This window comes from Scyliorhinus torazame, chromosome 8 (assembly GCF_047496885.1).
Source record: "Scyliorhinus torazame isolate Kashiwa2021f chromosome 8, sScyTor2.1, whole genome shotgun sequence".
Classification (NCBI taxonomy): domain Eukaryota; kingdom Metazoa; phylum Chordata; class Chondrichthyes; order Carcharhiniformes; family Scyliorhinidae; genus Scyliorhinus; species Scyliorhinus torazame.
The window spans coordinates 16,483,793-16,511,719 of record NC_092714.1 but is presented as its reverse complement, the minus strand read 5'-3'; the positions used below and the strand labels follow the sequence as shown (position 1 = coordinate 16,511,719).

The 27,927-nt window shown below is 45.7% G+C and overlaps 1 protein-coding gene across 4 annotated transcripts in view; it reads left to right on the top strand.

Moving 5' to 3' along the window:
* The window catches only part of LOC140427663 (neural cell adhesion molecule 2-like), an 896,208-nt gene that overhangs the window by 722,489 nt on the left and 145,792 nt on the right, over positions 1 to 27,927 (top strand). For all 4 annotated transcript variants that reach the window (XM_072513136.1, XM_072513135.1, XM_072513137.1 and 1 more), the window contains exons 14-15: positions 6,727 to 6,848; positions 25,194 to 25,374. In XM_072513136.1, the coding sequence (XP_072369237.1) occupies positions 6,727 to 6,848; positions 25,194 to 25,374 (303 nt within the window). The remainder of the gene's footprint in view (positions 1 to 6,726; positions 6,849 to 25,193; positions 25,375 to 27,927) is intronic.

Here is a 27,927-nt window from a genome sequence, read left to right as displayed (position 1 = left end):
TCATTTTTTATACTGAGTGCGGGTGAATGCAGGCTGCAATCTCGCCATCACAGCCGATGCGAAACATCACGCCAAATCTGCCCAAAATGACACTTGGAAATTTTGGGGGGTGAAACGCGCCCATTGTCTTGGAAGCTGGTTCTAAAAAAAGTATTAGTTTTATGCTTTCTTTCAATTGAGAATCCAACATCATGAGTCAAGGCCGGAGGAAATGAGGTAAACAAGGACGTTGTGACTAGCCAATGAATGAAAAAGTGCTGAGAAAAAAGACTTGACGAGTAGCACTGTAGGCAATGTCTTGTGGGACTTTGAAGTGATAACAAAGAGATAATCAGGCAAAATTCATCACCTAATAAAATCTTCAAGGCAGCAAAATGTGCAACTCATGTCCATACTGACATTTCATAAACATGAGCAAGTCAATGGAAGCATCATGGAGCGTATCAGAGAGGAGAGTGGGATTTACAGTCATCATGATTACGGCAGTAGGGCAGGAGCTGAGGTCTATTGAAGACAACTGAGCAGTAATGGTCCGAGAGGCGGTGTTTGAGGGAAATCAGGAGCAAATCCTTGATTAAGGAGACTGAGCTGCAGACAACTGGAGATAGAAGACGCATTGCCATTTCCAATGAAAGTTGTCTCAAGAACGTATACAGAGATAATTCCGATCACTAATTAAAACAGATAGTGGTGTTGTTATTAATCAATTGGATTGAGTCAGTGGCTATATATTTGAGAAATCATTAATATATTTGGCCTACTGGTGGCAGACAGGCTCCATGTGCCATGCAATTCCCAAAGAGGAGATCCTGCCCTGAAGCCTGCTGGGAGGCTGCCAAGGTTGACCTGATGGTCCACTCACCTGGTTACAGACCTCACAGCTGCTGGCAAAGACGGGAAAAGATCCTAATTGCCCACGTAATTGTCTCAATCGGATTGCAGATGGTGGCTCGTCTGTACCTTTCCCGATGCTAAGAAAATGGCACGATGGCCAGAAGGCATCAAGCAACTCCACCACCACCACCTCCCCTGCCTCCCCCCCCCCCCCCCCATCCAACTCCCACCTGGCAACCAGCCTCCCCACCTCCCAGTCAAAGAGTTGATGAGGAACGGAGATGGAGTTAAGAATCCCAATCAAAATAGCTCTGATGGAAACCCAGTAGTCGGATTTTGTGTAGTCTGGATTTGAAAATGGTGGGGGTATGTGACACCATAACCCCATTTCTGACAAATTCAATTTTTGCTGGCATGCCAAGGGTGCGGGGCATGAGTCAGCCAGGAGAAAAATCTGAACACAACAGGGCCATTTGAACTTGATGCTGAGTTCAAACAGACCCTATATTCATTGTACCAAGGGCATTAACTTCTCTGATGAAAGGATTTGAAAGCTTTGAAAGAGTTTCATGAATGGGAGCTTTTCAAATGTGTATGGAAAAGAGTTGTATCAGATTGTTAGAAGTTTAATTTTTTTTCATCTCCACATAGCTCCTGAGGTCTGCCCGTGCTGGATACTGGGTGAATGTCTGTGAAGATGGCTGAGGGGAAGTGGGAAGCATGGGAAGTGTATGGGGGGATGAGTTGGCATGAAGGTGGTGTGCAGGTATAAGGGGGCATGGCGGTGAGTAGAGGAGTGAAGGGATGTGAGGGGTGAGGGCTGGAGAACCTAATGCCACTAAAACATCTTGGATGAAGTCCCAGGGAATTGAGGCAGGCCTACTAACCACCCTGCTCTGGCACTTGCCTGAGACAATTCCAGACTCGAGCTAACCACATTGGTGGTGAAAATCCGACCTCGAAACTGGAAACTGAAAACTGAGAGAGTGCAGAGTGAGAGAAAATATCTTAACAGTAAAATAAAGAAAACAAATGCATTGGCATTTGAATAGAATTAATTCCCTGAACTTTATCTACCACTTTACTATACAGATTATAATTACAATATGAGCTGTTGGCAACAGAACCTGCACTGGAAATTTTACCACACAATTGTGTCTCTGTGGGCAGAACAATAATTAATTGTCATAAATGATTAGTATCTATTACATTCTCCTAATTTGGTGAAATCAGACTTAGACCTCCTGTGATATTTTTTGCCTTTGTTCCTGAGAATCACTTCAGGAGATGAGTTAACCAGACATTATTAATCACAACATTTTTGTTTGAGTAATTAAATCACGTAGCTGTGTTTCAGCCACAGAATGAAGCCTGCACCTGACTTCCAGGAACTTTGCGATGCGCATTTTTTGCCTTTTTATTTTTGGGGGGGCTTAACACTGTGCGGTTTTCACATTTGCAGAAGGGGTCTCTCATCTTGTACAGCTCTTGATGGTGACTGTTTCTCTTGTCAAATTTCAGGCCTGCATTTTTAGTGAGTCACGATGACTTGGAAACCCTCTAACAAATTCTGATTCCCGGATTTCTGACTCCATTCCCGGGCTGACTGAGTTTTGCGAGTGCCTTTAAGGGGGTTGCCTTTAATAATAATAATATAATAATAATCTTTATTGTCACAAGTAGGCTGATATTAACAGTGCAATGAAGTTACTGTGAAAAGCCCCCAGCCGCCACATTCCGGCCCCTGTTCTGGTAAACAGAGGGAGAATTCGGAATGTCCAATTCACCTAACAAGCACGTCTTTCGGGACTTGTGGGAGGAAACTGGAGCACCCGGAGGAAACCCACGCAGACACGGGGAGATCGTGCAGACCCCACACAGACAGTGAACCAAACCGGGAATTGAACCTGGGACCCTGGCGCTGTGAAGCAACTGTGCTACACACTGTGCTACCGTGCAGGCTGGATCCTGTCAAAACCCCACATTCGGCACTGCTGGCCTGGACGGCTTCAAATAGTCACCGCCCACTCCTCTGCAATTTTTGTGGAGTTGGGCCAGGTTTTTAAAGAGGAGACGTGAGCCCCAGTCTGCATGAGGGCAACTTTTCAAAGGTAAGTTCTAAAGGCCCTCCCCATGGTACCTGTGCCAATCTCTGCTGTTCTCTGATTTCTCCTTCAATATATATGGGAGGTGGATAATATAATAATCCATTTTGCAAATTTACAGAAGAGCAATAACACCCACCTGGTACCATGGGTGTTATTTATTCATGAAACAACAGGTAAATTGGTCATTGTTACATTGGTGTTTGTGGGAACACAAATTGAGTGTTACGTTTCCTACAGTGCAACAGTGATTCAAAAGTAATTCACTGGCTGTAGACCACTTTGGGACAGCAACTGGCATTTACATGGCATTTTCATCATACTAAATGCCCCAGTGTGCGTCATGAGAGAGATTTTCGAGAAAGAAAAATTTCAGCAAGGGAAGTAGGTGGTCTTGGCCTTGGCGAGGATATGGGGTCGGCAGCTCAGGTCCGTGTGAAATGAGGTTGTGGGCAGGCAATTGGGCTGCAACCAGTTGATAGGGACTGTAGTTTGTGGAAGAGACTGAAGGCAATGGCTTCAGCCATCTCAATGTTCGATTGGAGGAAATCTTGGTACTGGATGACAGGCAAGCAGTGTAGCAAATCAGAAGAAGTGGGTGTTCCAAGAGCGGTGATGATGAGGTAAACCTCGATGCCATCAATATACATATCAGCAGAAACAGGTTTCGGATAGTGCCGCTGAGGGGCAGCGTGTAGATGTGAAATACCAGCGGATCAAGGATAGAAATTTGAGAGATAACAGTGCGAAAGTGGGAAGAGATACTTTGGCTTTGACGAGGACGTCCTGAATTTGTTTAAAAGAGCTGCATAACATTTGTCCCTTTTCTTTCTTTAGGAGCTCCCTACCAACCCGTTTTCATCTCTCTCTTTGCCATGGCCCCTTCTTGGGTAGTGTTGGTTTTGTATATTGAGGCATTGAACTACACCTCTCTCTCTCTGCTACACCCCTCTCTCTCCGACATGTTAGTCTGGACTTGAGAGCCGATGCTATAGAGTAACATTAGTTCCCGCTCTGAATGCCGAGGATCTAGTTGGCAAAGTCACTTTGGGAAGCCTTCCTTTTCAGTTGCTTCGAGTGAGCACGTGCATCCTACTAATCTCTGGTTGCCAAAAGCACACCATTACTGCTACAATAATCAAACACAACAATTCTATTTTTGTGTTCTGCTGTGCATCTGATGAAATTATATGGATCTCACAAACCTGGAGTCAGTTCAATGTTAATGAGTGTGTACTCCATTGCCAAAATAATGGTCCGCTGGGGCCAGACCTGATATCAACTGCAGATAAAAGCAGTCAATTTGTAAATCATTGTATAACAGCTCATTGTTCAATGCTAGCATCTGAATAGAAAACAAAAGGAAAAAAACATTTTAAAAATATACTTTACACAAAGTAGATTAGTTTACTGAAAGGTACTGCTGTCTCGTGATGTTATTTGGCAGTAAATCAATGGGTATTTAGTTCAGAGAACAATAAAATGTAGATGCATCTGATAGGAATTAATGGATAGAGGTTTGGTCCATTTAATTTAAAACCTTGTAATTCTGCGAAATATTGGAACAGATTTTGTGAGGTGGTGCGGTGGGGGGAGGACTGTTGGTGACCTGTTAGCTTTTGCCCTCATCACTCGTGGTAGCGACAGATCAGCGATGATCTCACTGAATGGTGGGACAGGCTCGAGGGTGAGAATGGCTCCTGTTCCTATGTTCTTGTGCTGAATTGGGGTTTTAACCTGATGTGCGTAATAACTATTGCTGAATAACAAAACTAGCCCTGAAAAATAATTTAGTATTTGCGAAATGTTGTTAAATGCCTCCATTATGATTAATTAGTAGGTGTATTCCTCATTTTTAAGAGGATTTTGAGGAATATTTCAGCGTGTACCTTCACCACATGCGTTTGTTCCAAACCTAATTTTTTTCTGTGTAAAGAAATATATAAGGGACCATTTTTAGTGCTTTTCCTTCACATAGAATCCCAACAGTGCAGAAGGAAGCCATTCGGCCCATCGAGTCTTTACCGACCCTCCGAAGGAGCACCCTACCTCGATCCACTCCCACAGCTACCCCACCCTATCCCCGTAGTCTAACCTGAACATCTTTGGACCATGGAAGGAAACCAGAGGACCCGGAGGAATACAACGCAGACATGTGGAGAATGTTTATTGATTAGCTGCCTGTGAGAATTCTTTATTGTGATTGGGGAGGCTGCTTGGGTAACTTGATGGCATGACTGCAACTTCATGCTGGGAAGCCCCAGTAAATAACGCTGCAAGCAGTTTGAATGACACCTCACAGCAATACAGATGGAATCCTGGCCAGGACTCACTCGAATTCCCAGCAAGGCTCACCTTGAGGTCTAGCACCTTAGCTTTGCTGCTGATTGGATCACGAGGCCATTAATCTTTGGGATTGAAAGGGTTTGGTCCAGTGGAATGTTTACAATGTGAATAATGATTCGTACAACAAGAGTGATGAGGGAAAAATCATTGATCTCTTCTTTCCCTCTCCACAGGTGCTGCCAGATCTGTTGAACCTTTTTTCAGCATTTCCAGTTTTAATTTCAGATTTCCAGCATCAAGCGTAGTTTGGTCCTTTTGAATCTGCCGAATGGGCTTTGAATGAGTTGCATTTTGTCAATTTGAACTTTGTACTGTGCAATTTGATTGGGAAATGGTTTGGTCCATCAAAATTTGTTTAAGTTGATGGGTCCTATTTCATCTCGACAACGAGAGTGAAGGAGGTCTAGCAATGCTCCAGTGAAACTTTACATTAAAGCTCTCTGTCCGACTGAAATCCTGAGGATAGGCTGAGGCTCAGAACTCATTCTGCAAAGAACTGTGGCTGAGAAACTTCCATTCTACTATTAGGCAGCAAAATGTGCTGAAGATGTAAACAAATCAAAGGTATTCCGACAAATGGGATAATCAGTAAGGATCTTTCCTCTGTCATAGTGCTGGAGCAGCATGTTCATGTCACCATCACTTGGTGTGAAATCAGTTCAAAACCATTTCAAACAACATGGCAGTGTGTTTGAAGGACATTGGAGTCCACAGGGGTACATTCACAGATTTTTCCATGACAGTGTTTGTGTTACTTCTAACTTCTCGACCTACAGAACCTCTTGTATCAAAGAATTGGAAAAGAAGCCAAATTTTGAGTGGAAGTAGAAGATTCCCGGAGGAGTTCACAGTCATGAATGTCAAACTTTAAAAAAAATAAATTTAGAGTAACCAATTAATTTTTTCCAATTAGGGGTGGCCAATTCACCTACCCCACACATAGAACATACAGTGCAGAAGGAGGCCATTCGGCCCATCGAGTCTGCACAGACCCACTTAAGCCCTCACTTCCACCCTATCCCCGTAACCCAATAACCCCTCCTAATCTATTTTTTGGTCACTAAGGGCAATTTATCATGGCCAATCCACCTAACCTGCATGTCTTTGGAAGGAAACCAGAGCACCCGGAGGAAACACACGCAGACACAGGGAGAACGTGCAGACTCCGCACAGACAGTGACCCAGCGGGGAATCGAACCTGGGACCCTGGCGCTGTGAAGCCACAGTGCTATCCAATTGTGCTACCATGCTGCCCTATGGATGTCAAACTTGATTGCTAATGATCACAAGGTCTCTGAGTTCCTACTTTGCAAAGTAAAATCGTGCTCAGGGTGCAATTTATTTGCAATCTCAGTGTATCATCAATATACAGGGAGTTCCGAAAGGTCTTGTCTGTACTCCATCTACTAATTAAAATTCTTGTCTCTTTATCAATTTGTAGAAGAGCCCAGTCCTCCGACAGTGCAGGGGCACAGTGGCAATGGCAAGAACTATAAACTTGTTGTGACGAAGCAGGATGATGGAGGATCACCCATCCAAAAATATGTGGTCAAATACAGAATCGTGAGTATGCTGATTGCTGCTGTTTAATTGCAGAGGGGATTGAAACGATGATATATGTAGGCATCTTGACCGTATTCAATTATTGTGCCCCCTAGAGAGCTGATTGTGTTAACTTGTGAGTTAATGCTTTATGTAAAACAGTAGTACAGATTTCAGTATAACCATAAGACCATAAGACATAGGATCGGAAGCCTCCTAAACTCCAATGAATATAATCCCAGGATCCTCAGACGTTCATCGTATGTTAGGCCTACCATTCCTGGCATCATCCGTGTGAATCTCCGCTGGACCCGCTCCAGTGCCAGTATGTCCTTTCTGAGGTGTGGGGCCCAAAATTGCTCACAGTATTCTAAATGGGGCCTAACTAATGCTTTATAAAGCTTCAGAAGTATATCCCTGCTTTTATATTCCAAGCTTCTTGAGATAAATGACAACATTGCATTTGCTTTCTTAATTACGGACTCAACCTGCAAGTTTACCTTTAGAGAATCCTGGACTAGGACGCCCAAGTCCCTTTGCACGTCAGCATTATGAGTTTTGTCACCGTTTAGAAAATAGTCCATGCCTCTATTCTTTTTTCCAAAGTGCAAGATCTCACACTTGCCCACGTTGAATTTCATCAGCCATTTCTTGGACCACTCTCCTAAACTGTCTAAATCTTTCTGCAGCCTTCCCACCTCCTCCATACTACCTGCCCCTCCACCTATCTTTGTATCATCGGCAAACTTAGCCAGAATGCCCCCAGTCCCGTCATCTAGATCGTTAATATATAAAGAGAACAGCTGTGGCCCCAACACTGAACCCTGCGGGACACCACTTGTCACCGTTGCCATTCCGAAAAAGAACCTTTTATCCCAACTCTCTGCCTTCTGCCTGACAGCCAATCGTCAATCCAGAGGATGTTACGCTCTATTTTCAGGTTTTTGGGGTGCATTCGTTGATTTGTGACAATGGCCTGCAAGCCCACATCCCAACCATGTGCATCCAAGTGGTACTGGGACAATGAGACACAGAAAGAGGCCAGTTGTCCCATCGCGTGTGCGCTACGAAAAAAATGAGCCACCCAGTCTAATCCCATTTTCTGGCATTTGGCCATATCCCTGTAGATTCCAGCTACCTTCAGGGATGTGTGGACATTCATTCTGAGGTCTTTCATCCCCTCCATACCTTTCCGTCTCCTCCCATTTATTCTGCATTCTTTTACCTTGTTTGACCTCCTCAAATGCATCACCTCACACTGCTCTGGGTTGAATTCCATTTGCCACCTTTTTGCCCACCTAACCAGACCTTCGATATTTTCCTGCAGCCTCCAGCAATCCTCCTCGCTTTCTACTGCATGGCCAAATGTTTATGCTGTCTGAAAATGCATTCATCATTCCCCCTATATTTACATCAGAACCAGCCTTCCAATCACAAAAACATTCAACAATGACCCTTTGTTTCCGGCCACTGGGTCAACATTTTATCCAGTTTGCTGCATTCTCCTGGACCATATGGGCTTTTAACCAGTCTTCCATGTGAGCCCGTGTCAAAATCCTTTCTAAAATCCATGCAGACCACAGCAACTACATTCCCCTCATCATTCCCTCTTGTTACCTCCTAAAAAATCCAGTCCACTTAATCAGACACAATCTTCCCTTAACAAAACCATGCTGACAATCATTGACTAATCTGTAAGTTTCTAAGTGTCTCTCAGAATTGATTCTAATAATTTGCCCACCATGGAGGTCAGACTGACTGGTCTGTAATTATTCAGTCTATCCCTTGCTCCCTTTTTAAACAAGGGTGCAACATGAGGAGACCTCCAACTCTCCATCACCACACCTGTATCTAGTGATGATTGAAAAATGACATTCAACACTTTTGATTTTTCTTCCTTGGCTTCTTTTGGCAGCCTGCAGTGCATGTCATGAGCTCCTGGTGATTCATCCACTTATGAGGATAATATTCCCTTTACTAAAGCAGTTGAAACACTTGTCAAGAGGAAGAAGGAGGGTTGTGTAAAGATGAGACATGAAGGTTCAATTCGGGCGCTCGAGAGTTACAAGTAAGCTAGGAAGGACCTAAAGAGAGAGCTAAGAAGAGCCAGGAGGGGACATGAGAAGTCTTTGGCAGGTAGGATCAAGGATAACCCTAAAGCTGTCCATAGGTATGTCAGGAATAAACGAATGACTAGGGTAAGAGTAGGGCCAGTCAAGGACAGTAGTGGGAAGTTGTGCTTGGAGTCAGAGGAGATAGGAGAGGTGCTAAATGAATATTTTTCGTCAGTATTCACACAGGAAAAAGACAATGTTGTCGAGGAGAATACTGAGATTCAGGCTACTAGACTAGAAGGGCTTGAGGTTCATAAAGAGGAGGTGTTAGCAGTTCTGGAAAGTGTGAAAATAGATAAGTCCCCTGGGCCAGATGGGATTTATCCTAGGATTGTCTGGGAAGCTAGGGAGGAGATTGCTGAGCCTTTGGCTTTGATCTTTAAGTCATCTTTGTCTCCAGGAATAGTGCCAGAAGACTGAAGGATAGCAAATGTTGTCCCCTTGTTCAAGAAGGGGAGTAGAGACAACCCCGGTAACTATAGACCAGTGAGCCTTACTTCTGTTGTGGGCAAAATCTTGGAAAGGTTTATAAGAGATAGGATGTATAATCATCTGGAAAGGAATAATTTGATTAGAGATAGTCTACACGGATTTGTAAAGGTAGGTTGTGCCTCACAAACCTTATTGAGTTCTTTGAGAAGGTGACCAAACAGGTGGATGAAGGTAAAGCAGTTGATGTGGTGCATATGGATTTCAGTAAAGCGTTTGATAAGGTTCCCCACGGTAGGCTACAGCAGAAAATATGGAGGCATGGGATTCAGGGTGATTTAGCAGTTTGGATCAGAATTTGGCTAGCTGGAAGAAGACAAAGGGTGGTGGTTGATGGGAAATTTTCAGACTGGAGTCCAGTTACTAGTGGTGTACCACAAGGATCTGTTTTGGGGCCACTGCTGTTTGTCATTTTGACCTGGAGGAGGCGTAGAAGGATGGTTGAGTAAATTTTCAGATGACACTAAAGTCGGTGGAGTTGTGGACAGTGCGGAAGGATGTTACAAGTTACAGAGGGACATAGATAATCTGCAGCGCTGGGCTGAGAGGTGGCAAATGGAGTTTAATGCAGAAAAGTGTGAGGTGATTCATTTTGGAAGGAATAACAGGAAGACAGAGTATTGGGCTGATGGTAAGATTCTTGGCAGTGTGGATGAGCAGAGAGATCTGGGTGTCCATGTACATAGATCCCTGAAAGTTGCCACCCAGGTTGAGAGGGTTGTTAAGAAGGCGTATGGTGTGTTAGCTTTTATTGGTAGAGGGATTGAGTTTTGGAGCCATGAGGTCATGTTGCAACTGTACAAAACTCTGGTGCGGCCGCATTTGGAGTATTGCATGCAATTCTGGTCGGCGCATTATAGGAAGGATGTGGAAGCATTGGAAAGGGTGCAGAGGAGATTTACCAGAATGTTGCCTGGTATGGAGGGAAGATCTTATGAGGAAAGGCTGAGGGACTTGAGGCTGTTTTCGTTAGAGGGAAGAAGGTTAAAAGGTGACTTAATTGAGGCATACAAGATGATCAGAGGATTGGATAGGGTGGACAGTGAGAGCCTTCTTCCTCGGATGCTGATGTCTAGCACGGGGGGACATAGCTTTAAATTGAGGGGAGATAGATATAGGACAGATGTCAGAAGTAGGTTCTTTATTCAGAGAGTAGTAAGGGCGTGGAATGCCCTGCCTGCAACAGTAGTGGACTCATCAACACTAAGGGCATTCAAATGGTCATTGGATAGACATATGGACAATAAGGGAATAGTGTAGATGGGCTTTAGAGTGGTTTCACAGGTCGGAGCAACATTGAGGGCCGAAGGGCCTGTACTGCGCTGTAATGTTCTATGTTCTATCTGAGACCTAAATGGTCTACCCTATATTCTGAGACTGTGACTCCTTGTTCTATACCCTCCATTCAGAGGAACGACGTCCCAGCGCCCAATCTGTGAATCAGTGGCAGAACCAATTTTGGGATGAACAATTTCCATTCCAGGTGTGAATTGGACCAGTGATGTGCCCCACATGCTCAGAATGTCCGTACTGGGCTTTGAGTGGCCTGACCGCCTGTACCTTAATTTTGCTGCTGAGCAAACATTTATGACGGCAGGTGGAGCTATTTCTGAGATCAGGAAAATGTTCTGGCTCACGATCAGCCCAGGCAATCTGATTGCTTGAACACTCCTCTAAACCATATCTGTACCAACTTTCCAAATAGCAACTCACCTAATTCCATTCCCCCTCCTCCAACCCATAACCCTGCACAATCCAGGCACAGAATTATTAAAGTACACCCATCTAAACCAGTACCACGGGCGTCATTCTCCGACCCCCCAGCGGGTCGGAGAATGGCCGTTGGCCGCCGTGAATCCCGCCCCCGCCCCCGCCGAAGTCTCCGGTACCGGAGATTGGGCGGGGGCAGGAATCGGGCCGCGCCGGTTGGCGGGACCTCCCCCCCCCGCTCAATTCTCCGGCCCGGATGGGCCGAAGTCCCGCCCAGAAATTGCCTGTCCTGCCGGCGTAAATCAAAGCTGGTATTTACCGGCGGGACCAGGCGGTGTGGGCGGGCTCCGGGGTCCTGGGGGGGGGCGCGGGGCAATCTGACCCCGGGGGGGTGCCCCCACGGTGGCCTGGCCCGCGATCGGGGCCCACCGATCCGCAGGCGGCCTCCACCATGGCGGAGGCGGAAGAGACTCTCCCCACTGCGCATGTGCGGGAAACTGTCGGCGGCCGCTGACACTCCCGCGCATGCGCCGCATTTCCGCGCCAGCTGGCGGGGCACCAAACGCCATTTCCGCCAGCTGGCGGGGCAACAAACACCATTTCCGCCAGCTGGCAGGGCGGAAATCCCTCCGGCGTCGGCCTAGCCCCTCAATGTTGGGGCTCGGCCCCCAAAGATGCGGAGCATTCCGCACCTTTGGGCCGACGCGATGCCCGTCTGATTGCCGCCGTTTTTGGCGCCAGTCGGCGGACATCGCGCCGTTGGGGGAGAATTTTGCCCCGCATTTCTAATGTTTGCCAATACAAATATAAATCCCTTAAAGCTGCCTTTATTTTCCTGATACCTCCCCCTTTGAAATAAAGAAATATTCATAATCGTGAAAATTCCTTTACACTGGTGTTACATTCACTTGATACAAACTTAACATGACAAATATCTAATCACATAACTTATTACATCTTACAAGAACCGTTTTCATAGTTCACAATTACACATGGCACATTATACAATTGCAATAAGTTAATCAAAACAAAGTCAATAACTTTAATAGTATTATTAGTCTCTACACTATTAGTCTCCAGTAACATTATCATAACTCAAGCCTTGTGATTCTTATTCTTCTGATGTCCAATTTTCAACTCAGAAAATAATTTCCCACTTATTTCGACAGTGCAATTGTCCTTTTTGCCGCTTGTGGACATGGTTCCATTCTCAAGCCCACTTTCCAAACACGCATGCGGTAAATTCACATTTCGATTTAACGTGGCCAAACCTTCATTTTGTGGGTGAACATCTCATTTCTTCTTGTAAAAATCTCTTCTAGCTGTTACAAGAATGTTATTAAGATGTGTCTTCTGTTCACTTAAAATAGTATCATATTTGTTTGTTCTTTGAACTTTTTTGTGATGTTGTTTCTCCCAGTCCCATTTCAAACGCGTTCTTTTCAATTCTGTTTGAGATAATGTTAATCACTTCCTCTATCTGAAGTTTCATAGTTTGTTATAAATCCCTTCAAATTACCTTTGCTTATCTCAGACCGTGCCACCTTGTTCTCAATATTTAAACGAGTGTGTGTACACTTTCACAGACTTCAGTGGAAACACAAAAAGTTATTTATTGATAAGAAAACAGCGGCCTCATGGCTGTAGCTATCACCCAAAATGTCTCTTTGCCCCAGAAGCTTTTCTCATCGTGGGGAGATTCCATACTCAGAGACCCGATTGGTTGACCCGTACTCTACTGTGTTTCCAAAGGGGCAGCACGGTGGCACGGTGGGTTAGCCCTGCTGCCTCACGGCGCTGAGGTCCCAGGTCCGATCCTGGCTCTGAGTCACTGTCTGTGCGGAGTTTGCACATTCTCCCCATGTTTGCGTGGGTTTCGCCCCCACAGCCCAAAGATGTGCAAGGTAGGTGGATTGGTCACGCTGAATTGCCCCTTAATTGGAAAAAATGAATTGGATACTTAAAATTTTTTTTTTTTAAATACTGTGTTTCCAAAGGAACGATCACCACATTAATGAATTAATAATCTTTATTGTCACAAGTAGGCTTACATTAACACTGCAATGAAGTGACTGAAAATTCCCTTGTCGCCACATTCCGGCGCCTGTTCGGGTACACGGAGGGAGAATTCAGAATGTCCAATTCACCTAACAAGCACATCTTTCGGGACTTGTGGGAGGAAACCTGAGCACCCGGAGGAAACCCACGCAGACACGGGGAGAATGTGCAGACTCCGTACAGACAGTGAACCAAGCCGGGAATCGAACCTGGGACCCAGACGCTGTGAAGCAACAGTGCTAACCACTGTGCTACCGTGCCACCCAGTTTTGCTCCGGCTTTTAGTTCTTTATGCAATCTTCACTAACTAATGCACTCAGCCCTAAATATTAACTAAGCATCATTTGCATGAGTTGGACAATTACAAATTGCGTCTTTGAGAGATTTTCTGTTTCTTGTAGAGCGGCGTAACAGTTGTCTGAAATGCTTCCACGGGAGTGATAGTAACAGAAACTGCAATAAGGGGTATCTCTTCTGGTACAGGCAATTAACCACTATTTGTTTCCAGGCAGACATCAGTAATGTTGATAACAGGTTGATCAGGTACTTTGGTGCTTACGGGTTCGCAAACATTTCTTGGTGCAACACTGACTGCTGGACTGATGGAGTGACTCTCTGATCCTCACGTGGTCCACCTGTTTACAAACAAAACGACCCACCACGTCCACTTGGTATGAAAGGGATCTGGCCTTTGAGACAATAATTCCAAGGATCCAACTTTTGTTTTTCTTTTTATAAATTTAGAGTAGCCAATTAATTTTTTCTAATTAAGGGGCAATTTAGTGTGGTCAATCCACCTACCCTACACATCTATGGGTTGTGGGGGCGAAACCCACGCAAACACGGGGAGAATGTGCAAAGTCCACACGGACAGTGACCCGGCCAGCATCGAACCTGGGACCAAGGCGGCCTGAGACTGCAGTGCTAATCACTGCCCCACCGCGCTGCCCTTCGAGGATCCAACTTGATCCACTGCCGAAGTTTCCCATGTATGTAGCTTAATTTACCACAAGTAATCGTGCTGTAACATGTGAACCATAACTTGATTTCTGATTACTTTGGCTGGCTTCTACGCTCCCTGGCAAATTTGGAAGCATGAGGCTCGGTCTCGTTCTGAGATGACATTTCATCAGCAATTCTGCTGGTGGAACTCTGATTATTGCAAGTGGCGTGATATGATTGCTGAGGAGGATGTGGTAGTCACCACTGTTGTAATATATTGTATATATGGGTATTACGGTAAGGCCCCTGTACTACAGGTACGGGGGTAGATCCCTGCCTGCTGGCCCCGCCCAGTAGGCGGAGTATAAATGTGTGTGCTCTCCGAACAGCAGCCATTTCGTAAGCTTCTGTAGGAGGCCACACATCTCTGTGTAATAAAGCCTCGATTACATTCTACTCTCGTCTCGTCGTAATTGATAGTGCATCAGAGGAATCATGCAAATTTGGTCTCTAAGGTTCCTCTTGACAGTTTCTTTCAACCAGACCTGGAAGCTGTGATGGCTCTCTCAATGGGTCTCTCGGATAGTCTGCTTGATGCTGGGTGGTAAGGCGCAGTTGTAATGTATTTAATACCATTGAGAGTGGTGACGTTTTGAAACCCAGCACTTGTGAATACGATTTCAATGTCTGATACCATAACTTCAGGTAATCCGTGAATTGAAAAACATTGGTGTAATCTTTCACTGGTAGCATGCAATGTAGGTGACTTCACCTCAAAAATGTCCATCTGTTAAGTGTACATCAATCACGAGAAAAAAACATTGTGCCCAGGAATGGACCAACATTGCTAATACGGATTCATTCCGATGACCGACCAGGCCATTCCCAAATCACAGCGGGACTGAAGTAGGCAACCATTGTTGCAGTAAGCACCGTTGACAGTGCTTGACTAGCTTCTCGATATCAGCATCAATACCAGGTCACCACACATAACTCCTGGAAAATATCTTCATCTTAGAGAGGCCAGGTTGAGCGCCGTGTAATTCAGTTAGGAACAGTTCTCTGCTCGCGCAGGTCAGAAGTGGATCTCGATTGGTCAAGTTCATGATCTGGTTCGCCGAGACTGGCAATGTGTCGAAAAAATGTCATGCCAAGGTGATTTCTTGTGGTAAATGGAGTACAAATGATACTTTCTTGTAAGGAAGGGTAGGTGGCGAAGAGGATCTAGGTCGGTGCTTGAAAATATATTCATGGGTGGACAGAATTAACGGCCATCACTGAATTATTGCCGAGGCGATTGGCTTGATAGCCTTGTCCTCTTTGAAGAGACCCAAGAGCAGTTTGTGATCAGAAATGATAGTCCTTCATAGATACATAGATACATTGAAGATAGGAGCAGGAGGAGGCCTTTTACGCTGGGGTGTGTAAGTCCTTTGACAGGAAACATATAAGCACATAAAATAAGAGCAGGAGGAGGCCATTCGGCCCTTCGAGCCTGCTCCGCCATTCATCACGATCATGGCTGATCATCCAACTCAATCGCCTCATCCTGATTTCTCCCCATAGCCTTTGGTCCCATTCACCCCAAATGCTATACATAGTCACCTCTTTAATACATTCAATGTTTTAGCATCAACAACTTCCTGTGGTAATAAATTCCACAGGCTCAGAACTCTTTGGCTGAAGCAATGTCTCCTCATCTCTGTCCGAAATAGTTTACTCTGAATCCTCAGACTGTGACTCCTGGTTCTGGACAAACCCATCACTGGTAACATCTCCCCTGTCTAGTCCTGTTAGAATTTTTCAGTCTCTATGAGATCCCCCCTCATTCTTCTGAACTCCAGCGAGAACAATCCAAACGTAGTCAATCTCTCCTAATATAACAGTCCCACCATCCCTGGAATCAGTCTGGTAAACCTTCGCTGGACTCCCTCGAGAGCAAGAACATCCTTCCTCAGCGAAGGAGACCAAAACTGCACACAATACTCCAGGTGTGGGCTCACCAAGGCCCTGTATAATTGCACCAACACATCCCTGTTCCTGTACTCGAAACCTCTCGCAATGAAGGTCAACGAACCATTAGCCTTCTTTAACCTTTATCGGCCTCTGAGAGGGTTCTTGACACATACCCTATCGGCCTTTCAGAGCCGTTGTCCATCTCATGAGACAACACCGCACCAACATCATATGGCGATGCATTGCAGATCAATATCAATTCTTTAGATGGGTCGAAGTGACAGTAAAAACACTCCGTCACCTTCAACCGAGATGATCCAGGAGTGTGGTTACCCCCACATCGGTAATGTACGGAGTGTCATTTTGAGTACAGAATGTTCTTATAACCCCTTCTACTCTGTAATTATTTCCCTGGTGTCTGTTGAGAGTTATGAGCATGTGCCGTCTTTGGTGGGGTTTTCAGTCTGCAGGAGGGTGACATGAAAGAAAGACCAGTTTTTACCAGTGCTCCTGTTATTCCCGTTATTGCTGCTCAGCTGAGTTACTGTTATTGTCAAACTTTGTTGTTCGTTTATATAAGGAAGTTTCTTCTTTGAAACAACACATTCGACTACCTTTTTTATGGCATCAAGTTACCACAGGTAACATTCCACTTTCAGAATTATCGACTGATTGCCTATTCTGTTTTGTTGGTGGCGGCTGAAATTGTTTCTCGCTTTGCGGCTGCTTCCATGGTTTTGGCGTCGCAACTGGCTGCAGGTTCCTGCCCTAACCGATGAAGGGTGACATTTTGTCTGCTCTACAGCTCTTGTGCGCCATTTTCAGCACTTCCCATGGCCAGCGCTATCTCCATCACCCGCTTAAAACTCATATCAACCTCCTCAAGCTATCGGCATTGAATAAGGTTTATTGTTCAGGGCGCAGATTAACCTATCCCATAACGTGTCATTTTGGGTGGCTCCAAAATCACTATACCCGCATAATTGCTTCAATTTCGCAATGTAAGTCACAAAATGTAAGCCTTTCGCTCTCACCCTCGAATTAAATTTGAATCTCTGGAGTATGATTGATGGTTGAAGTTGCAACTGAGCCTTCACTAAATCCACAAGCTCATTAAATGACTTTGAGTCGGGCAAGCTTGAGTTTGTAAGACTGCAAATAAGATTATAGGTCTGAGTTTCACAAATTCTTAGGAGAATTGCTTTGCATTTCGCCTCCTCCCCTGTTTCATTTTTTGGAAATAATACCCAAAGTATCGACGTATTGTGTCCAGTCCTGCGTGGGAGAGTCCAAACATAGAATGCCTACAGTGCAGAACAAAGCCACTCAGCAGATCAAGTCTCCACTGACCCTCCAAAAGAGCACCATACCTAGGCCCATAACCCCACCTAACCTGCACATCTTTTGACACTAAGGGACAATTTAGCATTGTCAATCCACCTAACCTGGACATCTTTGGACTGTGGGCGGAAACCGGAGCACCCGGAGAAAAGCCATGCAGACATGGGGAGAACTTTCAAACTCCACATGGACAATCACCCAATTTCAGAACTGAACCCGGCTCCCTGGTGCTGTGAGGCAGCAGTGCTAACCACTGTGCCACTGTGCCGTCCCAATGGGTCATTCTGGTGAGTACTTTCTTTTTCCGACTTTGATTAAAACAGGATACTCTTAAGTGCTGGGCCAGAGGCAGTGTTAGGATAACTTATCCTTGTCATCAGATGCAGAGATGCATGTTCATAGACTTCATTATTAATAAGAAAACGTCAGCCTCTTGGCTGTCACTAGCTCCCAAATCGTCTCTTTATCTATGAAGCCTGTTTTATCCTGGATGATTCCACACTGTGAGTCCTGATTGGTCACACAGGCCATGTGATCCTTACTCTGCTGTGTTGCCCTTATATGGACAATCACAACTGAGTGGGTACAGTTTCTCCCTCTCTACTTCTCTCAGACGCTCTCATGATTCTGAATATCTCTATCAAATCGCCTCTCAGCCTTCTTTTCTCCAGGGAAAACACTCCTGACTTCTCCAAGCTGTCTTCAAAACTGAATATCCTCATCGCTGGAATCATTCAGGAGAATATTTTCTGCATACCTCTGCCTTCACACCTTTCTTCACATGTCCAGAACTGGACACAATACTCAGCTGTGGTCTAACTAGTGTCTTATACAAGTTCGACATAACATCCTGGCTCTTGTACTCGATGGCTCTATTAATAAAGCCCAGGATACTGTATCCCTTAATAACCACAATCTCAATCTGTCTTGTCACCTTCAATGACTTATGCAAATAAACACCCAGGTCTTTCTGCTGCTGCACCCCTTTAAGAATTGTACCTTTTATGTTCTTTGTACCAAAATTAATCCCCACATTTCTCTGCATTAAATTTCATTGGCTACAGGTTCCACAAACCTGTCTACATCTAATTGAATTTATCAACTATCTTCCTCACAGCTCAAAACCCTTCCAGGTTTTGTAATATCTGCAAATTGTTTAATTGTGCTCTGTACATTGATTGTCCATGGGTTAGATTCTCCGTTCCTGCAACGGAGGATCCGTTCCACAACGGAAAAATTGGCACCATGCCCGCACTGATTCTCGATCGGTGAGGGGAATCTCCATGATGCCAATTTGGAGGAGGCAGAGCGTCGCGACCCAGCGCTAAACCAGTGGCTGCCATGATTTGACGAGGCAGCCATTCTCCACCCAATCGCCGTTCCCGATTTCGGCATTGGGCAGCGGAGAATCCCGCCCCAGGTCTTTAATACAGATCAGGAACAGCAAGATCCCGTCATTGACCCCTGGGGAACTCTACTACAAACCTTCCTCCGGCGTGAAGAACATCCATTCACCACTACTCCCTGTTTCCTGTCACTCAGCCTACTTTGTATCCATGTTGCTTCTGTCCTTTTATTCCATAAGCTCAAACATTGCTCACAAGCCTATTGCATGGAACTGTACCAAATGCCTTTTGGGAGTCCAAAATAATTGGCTGTTGAGTGTTCTGAGTTTCTGAAAGGTCGTGGATCAATGTAAACATTTCTTTCTTTCAGACGTGATGAATAAATGTAGGTTAATTTGTGCATTGACAAAGGTTTGAATATGGCCAGCTCAGAAAGCCTACAAAGATTGGAACGCTTCTGGATGGAATGAAACTAGACGGTGCATTTAAAAACAACAATAAATTGTACTCCAGGTTGTGCATCCCTTCTCCGAAATTGAGAAAACCGGAAAATTCCAAAATGCGCACTTTTTTTTGAGTGCTGACGTGATGTCACAAGTGGGAAATCCCATAAGGCTCTGGAAAATTGCTGAGCGATGCACAGTTCCCAACACAACGTATGCGCACAGTTCCCAACACAATGTTCGTGCGCAGTTTCCAACACGTTGCACATGCACAGTTCCCAATGCACTGCCTTTTCACAATTCCCAACACACCGCACATGTGCAGGTTCCAACACACCGCACATGCGCAGGTCCCAACACACCGCACTGCGCAGGTCCCAACACGCCGCACACGTGCACGTCCCAATGCGCTGCATATGCATATTATACTCCGAAATCAAAAAAATCCGATACGCACTCGGGCCCCAAGTACTTCGGATGAGCGGTGCTCAACCTGTAATACTTTAACGTTATATAATGTTCCAAGGCATTTGGAGAAGTATGACACCAAAACTTGACACCAAGCCTCAAAAGCATCTCAAAGGAGCATCTGAATGGGAGGTAGAAGATTTTATGGGAGTAATTCATGAAAGTGGGCCTCGGAAAGCTTGTAGGACTGGAGAAGGTGACAGATAATGGAGAGCTGACATTACGGAGGGATTGGAAAACAAGAATGAGAATTTTTAAACTGGGGCGTTGCTGAACCGGCAGCCAATGAGTAAGCAAGCAAACGGTGAGATACTCAAAGCAGAATTATGGAGGAAATCATGAGGGATCCAGGTGGAAGATTGGCCAGGAGTGCGTTGATACAATTGTGTCCAGAGACAAGAAATGCCCGGATGAGGGATTCAGTGGCAGATAGTCGATTACAGAGAACACCAATTAGAAGTGGCAAAAGAACCAATGAGCCATAGCAGTCCTACAGGGCAGAAGGAGGCCATTTGGCCTATTGTGTCCTCATCGACCCTTTGAAGGACCACCCTACAAGGCCCATTCCCCCACAGTATCCCCGTATTCCCACCTAACCTGCACATCAATGGACTGTGGGATGAAACCGGAGCACCCGGAGGAAACCCACGCAGGCACGAGGAGTACCTGCAAATTCCACACAGTCACCCAAGGTTGGATTCGAACCCGGGTCTCCGGCACAGTGAGGCAGCAGTGCTAGCCACTGTCCCAACTGTGGCAACGTGAAGAAAAAATGATGTGGAGATGCCGGCCATTAAACTGGGGACTGGGGTGAGCACAGTAAGAAGTCTTACAACACCAGGTTAAAGTCCAACAGGTTTGTTTCAAACACTAGCTTTCGGAGCGCTGCTCCTTCCTCAGGTGAATGGAGCAGTGCTCCGAATTCACCTGAGGAAGGAGCAGTGCTCCGAAAGCTAGTGTTTGAAACAAACCTGTTGAGCTTTAACCTGGTGTTGTAAGACTTCTTACTGTGTAGAAAAAAGGCAGAGAATGGTTAGAATCTGGAATGCACTGCCGAGTGTGTGGTGGAAGGAGATTTAATACGACGTTGGATTCGCACCTGAAAAAATAATTCCAGAGCTGCAGCGTGGAGAGTGGGACTAGCTGAATATCCCTTGCATAAGTCAGCATGGACATGATGGTGTGAATGGCCTCCTTCTGTGCTGTAAGCACTCGGTGGACGTAGACGATAACTCCGCCAGGGAGAGTAGCTGGGGAATGGAGTCCATGCTAGTGAATTACCCTGCCCCTCTCCACCAGCGTTGTCCCTGCTTTTATAAGCCCTCTCAACAGGCAGTGACATGTGAACAACAGCAATAGGTACAACAGCCTTTTGTTCCCACTTCGTGGAGTGTTATGGGCCTGGTTGCTTTGCAATGCCTCTGAGATGTTGCATTGTTCTGAACTTGCACAGGGGTGATTTATTTATCCTTATTCATTCAAAACAAAATTGAGGTCAAGGGTGTTGCACCGATTGATTTGATTTTGCCGAGTATTTCTACTGCCAAGTCTGATAGGGTGCTTTTGTGAAAGATATCTTACGTATGTTCAATTTATTTTTGTTTATCAATAAAATGAAAAAGCTGGTGGTGGTGGTGATTAAATTGAACCTTTCGGTGGGTTGGGTCTATGTTTGAAAAAGCAAAGAGAGCTGGACTTGCATTTCTGTCGTACCATTTTATGACCCCAGGATATGCCGCAAAGCGATTCATGGCCGATGAAGTGTTTTTTGAAGTGTGCTCATGGTTGCAATTTAGAAACAGGTAGCCAATTTTCACACAGCAAGGCTACAAAAACAACAATCTGTAAATGACTCCATAATTTGGTTCAGTGGTGTTGGTCGAGGAATAATTATTTGATGGGATGTTGGGGAGAATTTTTCTGTTCTCCAGCAGAATAATGCATTGGGAACTTTCCAATGTGAATTCTGAAGCTGGTTTACACGTTTGCTGCTGGCAATTACAATCTACGTACATTCATAAAGGTGCTTCGTCCATACCTCAAGCATCATGGCTGGGATTCTCCAATCCCACGGTCAAGTTCCGACGCCGGCGGGAAAAGCGGCACGAGCCACTCCGGCGTAAATGGGCTTCAAGTGGCAGGTAGGGGGCTAGTACGGCGCCGGACTGGTGTCCGCGCGCCGCAGCCGGCGTGCGTCCGCGCATACACATGGGTTCCCGGCAAATATGGCGGAGCCCTATAGGGGTCCGGCGCGAAGGAACATAGGCCCCCCACAGAACTAGCCCACCCGCCGAGCGATAGGCCTCGATCGCGGGCCAGGCCACCGTGGAGGGGCCCCCCCCCCGGGGTCGGATCCCCCCCCCCCCCCCCCCCACCAAGACGGCCCCCGCAGCCAGAAATCCGAGGTCCCGTCGGGTGGGACCATACGTAACCCTCGCTGGCGGGACTCGGCCGAACTCGGCCCGTCGAGGCCTGGAGAATTGCCGGGGTGGCCGCTTTTAACGGCCCCTGACCGGCGCGGCGGCGATCCCGTGGGCACCCGAGAATCGGCGGGCCGGCGTTGGGGTGGCGTGATTCTCGCGTCCTCCCGTCGATTCTCTGACCCGGCATGGGGGTCAGAGAATCCCAGCCCATGTGTGTAAAATCAGAAAGGCTATCACTTATTTCTAACCTTGAAGGGGAAGGAGAGAGTAGAACACAGAAACAATGATCACCGATTCAATTCATAGTGTGTTTAGTCACTAATTATCCTCAAGGTTCACCAACAAGATTCCCCACTTGCCTGCCGAAGATCAGACGTTCATTATTTCTGCTTCCCTCTCCTACCGATCTGTCATAGAATCCCCACAGTGCAGAAAGAGGCCACTCGGCCCATCGACCCGCTGAAAGAGCCCCTACCCAAGCCCACTCACCCGCCTCATCCCCTTAACGCCATAACCCCACCAACCTTTGGACACTAAGGGGCAATTTAGCAAGGCCAATCCACCTTCCCGTACCAGCCTCCCTGAACAGGCGCCGGAATGTGGCGACTAGGGGCTTTTCACAGTAACTTCATTTGAAGCCTACTTGTGACAATAAGCGATTTTCATTTTTCATTTCATTTTTTCCACCTTACCTACATTTCTTTGAACTGTCCACCAGCCTAAAAGTTAAGGTTGGGCAGGAAAATGGTATTTAAGTGACCTTAGTTGGGGCCAGCACAGGCTTCCTAACAGGGCTAGACTGGGTAGATGCAGGAAGGATGTACCAGATGGTATGTATGTCCAGAACCAGGGGTTACAGTCTGAGGATACGGGGTAGACCATTTAGGACAGGGATTAGGAGAAAGTTCTTCACTCAGAGAGTGGTGGGCCTGTGGAATTCAATACCACAGGAAGTAGCTGAGGCCAAAACATCAAGAAGTAGTTAGATACAGCACTTAGGATGAATGGGATAAAAGGATATGCAGGATGAGGGTATTGAGTTGGATGATCAGCCATGATCATAATGAACGGCGGAGCAGGCTCGAAGGGCCGAATGGCCTCCTCCTGCTCTTATTTTATGTGCTTCTATGTTCCCTGTCAAAGGACTTACACACCCCAGCGTAAAATCCCTCTGGTGTTCATGGAGGCAGGAAGCCAGAGAGAATCACATCTAAGTACCCCCCTCCTCAGAATCCGTCAGGGGGAAGTGTAAAGTTCTGGTCCACTTGTGTTTCTGTTGCTTAAGATAATCCACCAGCTGCACCATCAAGAATTACATCATCAGTTCCTTTTGTTTCAGAATGGGGTTGTGATTTGTTTGCTTTTTTAATTTGATCTCAGGTGGTGGTGTCGTTTGCAAAACCACATTTATTGTCCATGCCAAGTTGCCCTTGAGAAGGCGGTGGTGGGCCTTAACTGCGACAGCCCCATTCTCCCCTCAATTCAACCTGTCAAGCAAGAAACGCCAGAACATTGGCAAAATAACGATTCGGGAATGGTGTTGTACGTGTCAGTCAAGATTACATGAGACTTGGAGTAGAACATGTTGATCTTGTGAGATTCCCACAACTTGACTGTCTGTTCTTTATAGTATCGTAGAAATTACAGTGCAGAAGGAGGCCATTCGGCCCATCGAGTCTGCACCAGCTCTTGGAAAGAGCACCCCACTCAAGACCACACCTCCACCCTATCCCCGCAACCCAGTAACCCCACTTAACCTTTTTGGACACCAAGGATAATTTAGTATGGCCAATCCACCTAAGCCGCACATCTTTGGACGGTGGGAGGAAACCGAAGCACCCGGAGGAAACCCACGCAGGCACGGGGAGGACGTGCAGACTCCACACAGACAGTGACCCAAGCCGGGAATTGAACCTGGGACCCTGGAGCTGTGAAGCAACTGTGCTAACCACTATGCTACCGTGCTGCCCTTTCTCAAAATTGCAAAGGAAGAAGGTGTTAGTGAAGGTGACACATTGAGCCATTGTAGTGCATCCAGTACATTATAGACCATTCAGTTACAGAGTTAAAATAATGGCAAGCACGGATTTTTAAAAAATGGCTGGGTCAGCATTTATTGCCCATCCCTAATTGCCCTTGAGAAGGTGGTGGTGAGCTGCTTTTATGAACCGCTGCAGTCCCTGAGGTGTAGGTATACCTACAGTGCTGTTAGGGAGGAAATTTCAGTGAAGGAACGCCAATACGTTTCCAAGTCAGGGTGGTGAGTGAATTGGAGGGGAACTTGCAGGTGGTGGTGTTCCCAGGTATCTGCTGCTTTTGTCCTTCTAAATGGTAATGGTCGTGAGTTTATGGATATAATTTTCTGCAAGCAAATGAAGTCAATGGTTAAAGGATGAATACCAGTCAGGTGATCTGGATAAAGCCCTATTCAAATAATGCTCCGGTACATTTTCTCTGAATTGACAGTCGGGGTCTTGGTTTAACACTGGAGAAAGTGCCAAAAAAATATTTATGCACTTGAATAGAGAAAAGTGAGCTTAGAACTTTCAGGGAAGGTTGACCAAGATGAGGCTATTTACATTGGTAAGGAGAAGGCTGAGTAGTGACCTGATAGCAGTCTGTAAAATCGTGAAGGTGCATGATGAGGTAGGCATGGAGAAAATCTATCCACGTGTGGAGGAGCCCAAATTTAAAGGACCCAACTATAATACAGTCAGTGATAAATTCGACAGGGGATTCAGAACAAACTTCCTGTTGGGAACATGGATCTTGCGATTACAATGAATGCTTGTGTCAAATAGCATTAATGGATTTAAGGTGAAGCTACCTAAACACTGGCAGGAAAAAGGAATAGATAGATCTACTGATAGAGTTAGATGATGGCAGGTGGGAGAAGAGTATGGAGTATAAAGAAACAGAAAAGAACAGTTGGGCCAAAGGGCCTGTTTCTGAGCTGTTCAATGCTGTGCAGTGGATGTGTCAATAGGCATTGCTCTAACAGAAATAGCTTGGCTGAAGGCAAATGGGGTTGGCTCTTTGACTATAATCCTGACAAATATTTCTTACCTATCCACAGAAAGACAAGGAAGAGGAATGGATGCAGAAGATAGCACAGGGCAGCAAGGACTCCATCACCATGGATGAACTCCAATGGAACATGCGGTATGAAGTGCAGATCACAGCTGTTAACAAGTTAGGCCACTCCGAGCCAACCTTCTACGAGTTCACCATGCCACCAAAACCCAACACCATCGCCAGTAAGTCACATCTTTTGATCACAGGTTAAAAGGGCTTGACATGGGTGAGCATAACAGGTGCAAATTAACGGCACTGAATGAAGGCTTCTGAGAGGCCTATCTCAATAAGCAGGTGGGAGAATCTTGGACAGGCCTTACACATCGATTTCTAGCCAGAATTTATTTGTATGACTGAACGCCCAGTACAGATTCTTGGCAAGCAAGGCTCACTGTGGAATTATATAGTTGTCTCATTTGACTTGAGCAGAATCGATCTAACTTGAATTTAAAATTCTCATCCTTGTTTTCAAAAATCCCTCGATGGCCTTATCCACAAGCAAACTCCCGCCCCACCCCTGCCCGTTTCTGTAATCCCCTCCCACTCTACAATCCTCTAATTATAACCTCTTGATCTTCTCCGATTTTCATTGTTTCCTATTGGCAACCAGCTGCTTGGGTCCGAAGCACTGCCTTCCCAGTCCTTAAACCTCTGAACTTCAATCTCCTTCTTTGGAAACTACTTCCTTGGCCAGAGTTTGCCTAATGTCTTGTTACCTGTGTCACATCTTAGAATCCCTACAGTGCAGAAGGTGGGCATTCGGTCCATCGGGTCTGCCCCGACACTGTGGAATAGCACCCGACCGAGGCCCACTCACCCACACTATCCCCGTAACCCCATAACTCCACGGAACCTACACTTCATTGGACTGTTGGAAGAAACCGGATCACCTGGAGGAAACCCACGCAGACACGGGGAGAAAGTGCGAACTCCACACGGACAGTCACCCGAGGCTGGAATTGAACCCGGGTCACTGGCGCTGTTAGGCAGCTGTGCTAACCACTGTGCCAATACGCCGCCCCATCCTGGAATCTTGATCGATGAATTCCTGTGAAATGCCTTCGCACATTTTTTACAACATCAAGTGTGCTTTCTAAATTCAAGTTGAATACTTTTGTATTTTTGGGGGTGAGGGCGGATAAGACAGGAGTACCATGGATGTAAGTTATTTCTTTATTAGAACCTAATTACTGTCTGTACCCGTGCTCATCCTGCCTCCTCTCCACCCCTGCCTCCCTCTTCCCTTCTTGGTGACTCCTCTCCATGGTCCCCTTCTGTTCCTTCTCTCTCGCCTCCCTCCCCCTGCCACATCTTGCTCAGGGCGGAAATCTGTGTTATGTATTACAGGGACGGAAAGTTCACAGCCCTTTTATCTTACTGGTCGACAATTAATGCGAAATCTGGTGAAAGAGTGAACCCTGGGAGAAAGTGGCTCAGTAAAACTCCCAATTGCAACAGAACTAAAGTGCCTTTTTTTTTAAGGGACATCTATCTATTTGAAGGGACAGCAAATGTAAAAACAAACGTAATTTAAATCTACTTTCAAAACCACACTCCTCAAATGGAAAACTTTGAGAAGTTGACATTCTTTGAATAAAACGGTTTAATCGCTGATGCCGAGCACGTGGTGAGCACTATGGGTTTGGGATTGTTGAAAAAAGATATGCAGAAAACTTAATTTTTGTGTTTTTTTTTTCCCCCTCAAAGTTGCTTTTAAGGATGTTGCAAACAGGCCAAAGTGCATTATCTTGTAGAAGAGTACAGCTTTCAGGTCAAATTAGCTTCACTACAAAGCAAAATGATGCGTACTTGTATGAATGCATTTAGTTATGAAAACGCAGAATATACTGCTCTCCATTTATATTAGCTTAGAGCTTTCATTACTGAAATAGTTGGCGCCTCTATTATCTAATCATTTCTTTAAAAATATTTTTTTCCTCGGTGAATTTTTGAAGCACATCAAAGCAGTAAAAGGATTCGCATTTTATGCAGCATTTTTCATGACCTCCAGACAGCCCAACGTTCTTTTATGAACAATTAAATACAGTGTCTCGCTGATGTCGGAAACATTGCAACCGATTTGCACACTGCAACTTCACACAATCAGCAATAATTGACAGATTGCCTGCTGTTATGTGATATGGGCTGAGGGATAATTAGGGAAAGCTCTCCTTTGCAGTTCTTCAAAGTAAGGTTAAGCCATCTTTCAGGTCCTCATGAGAGGGCCTCCAATTTGGTGTCTATTTTAATATATGTTTCTGGAACATACCTCTTCATTCACCTGAGGAAGGAGCAGCGCTCCGAAAGCTAGTGATATCGAAACAAACCTGTTGGACTTTAACCTGGTGTTGTAAGACTTCTTCCTTAAAAATTAAAGGCAGCATCTTCAATAGTACAGCATTCCTTCAGTTTTGCACAGTGTGTGACAGCCAAGTGGTTAAATGCTCAAGTGGGGCTTGAACCCAAAACCTTTGCATACAAAGTTAGTGTGTTATAAGGAAGGGTGTGAATTAGGCTAGTACATGTGATAGTTAAATGTTTGCTGGAGCTTTCTGTTCATTCATATATAATTTACAGTGCAGAAGGGGACCATTCGGCCCATGAAGTCCGCAGCGGCCCTTGGAAAGAGCACCCGAGCTAAGCCCACACATCCACCCTGTACCCATAACCCAGTAACCCCACACATTAGTTTGTTTGGACACGAAGGGCAATTTATCATGGCTAATCCACCTAAC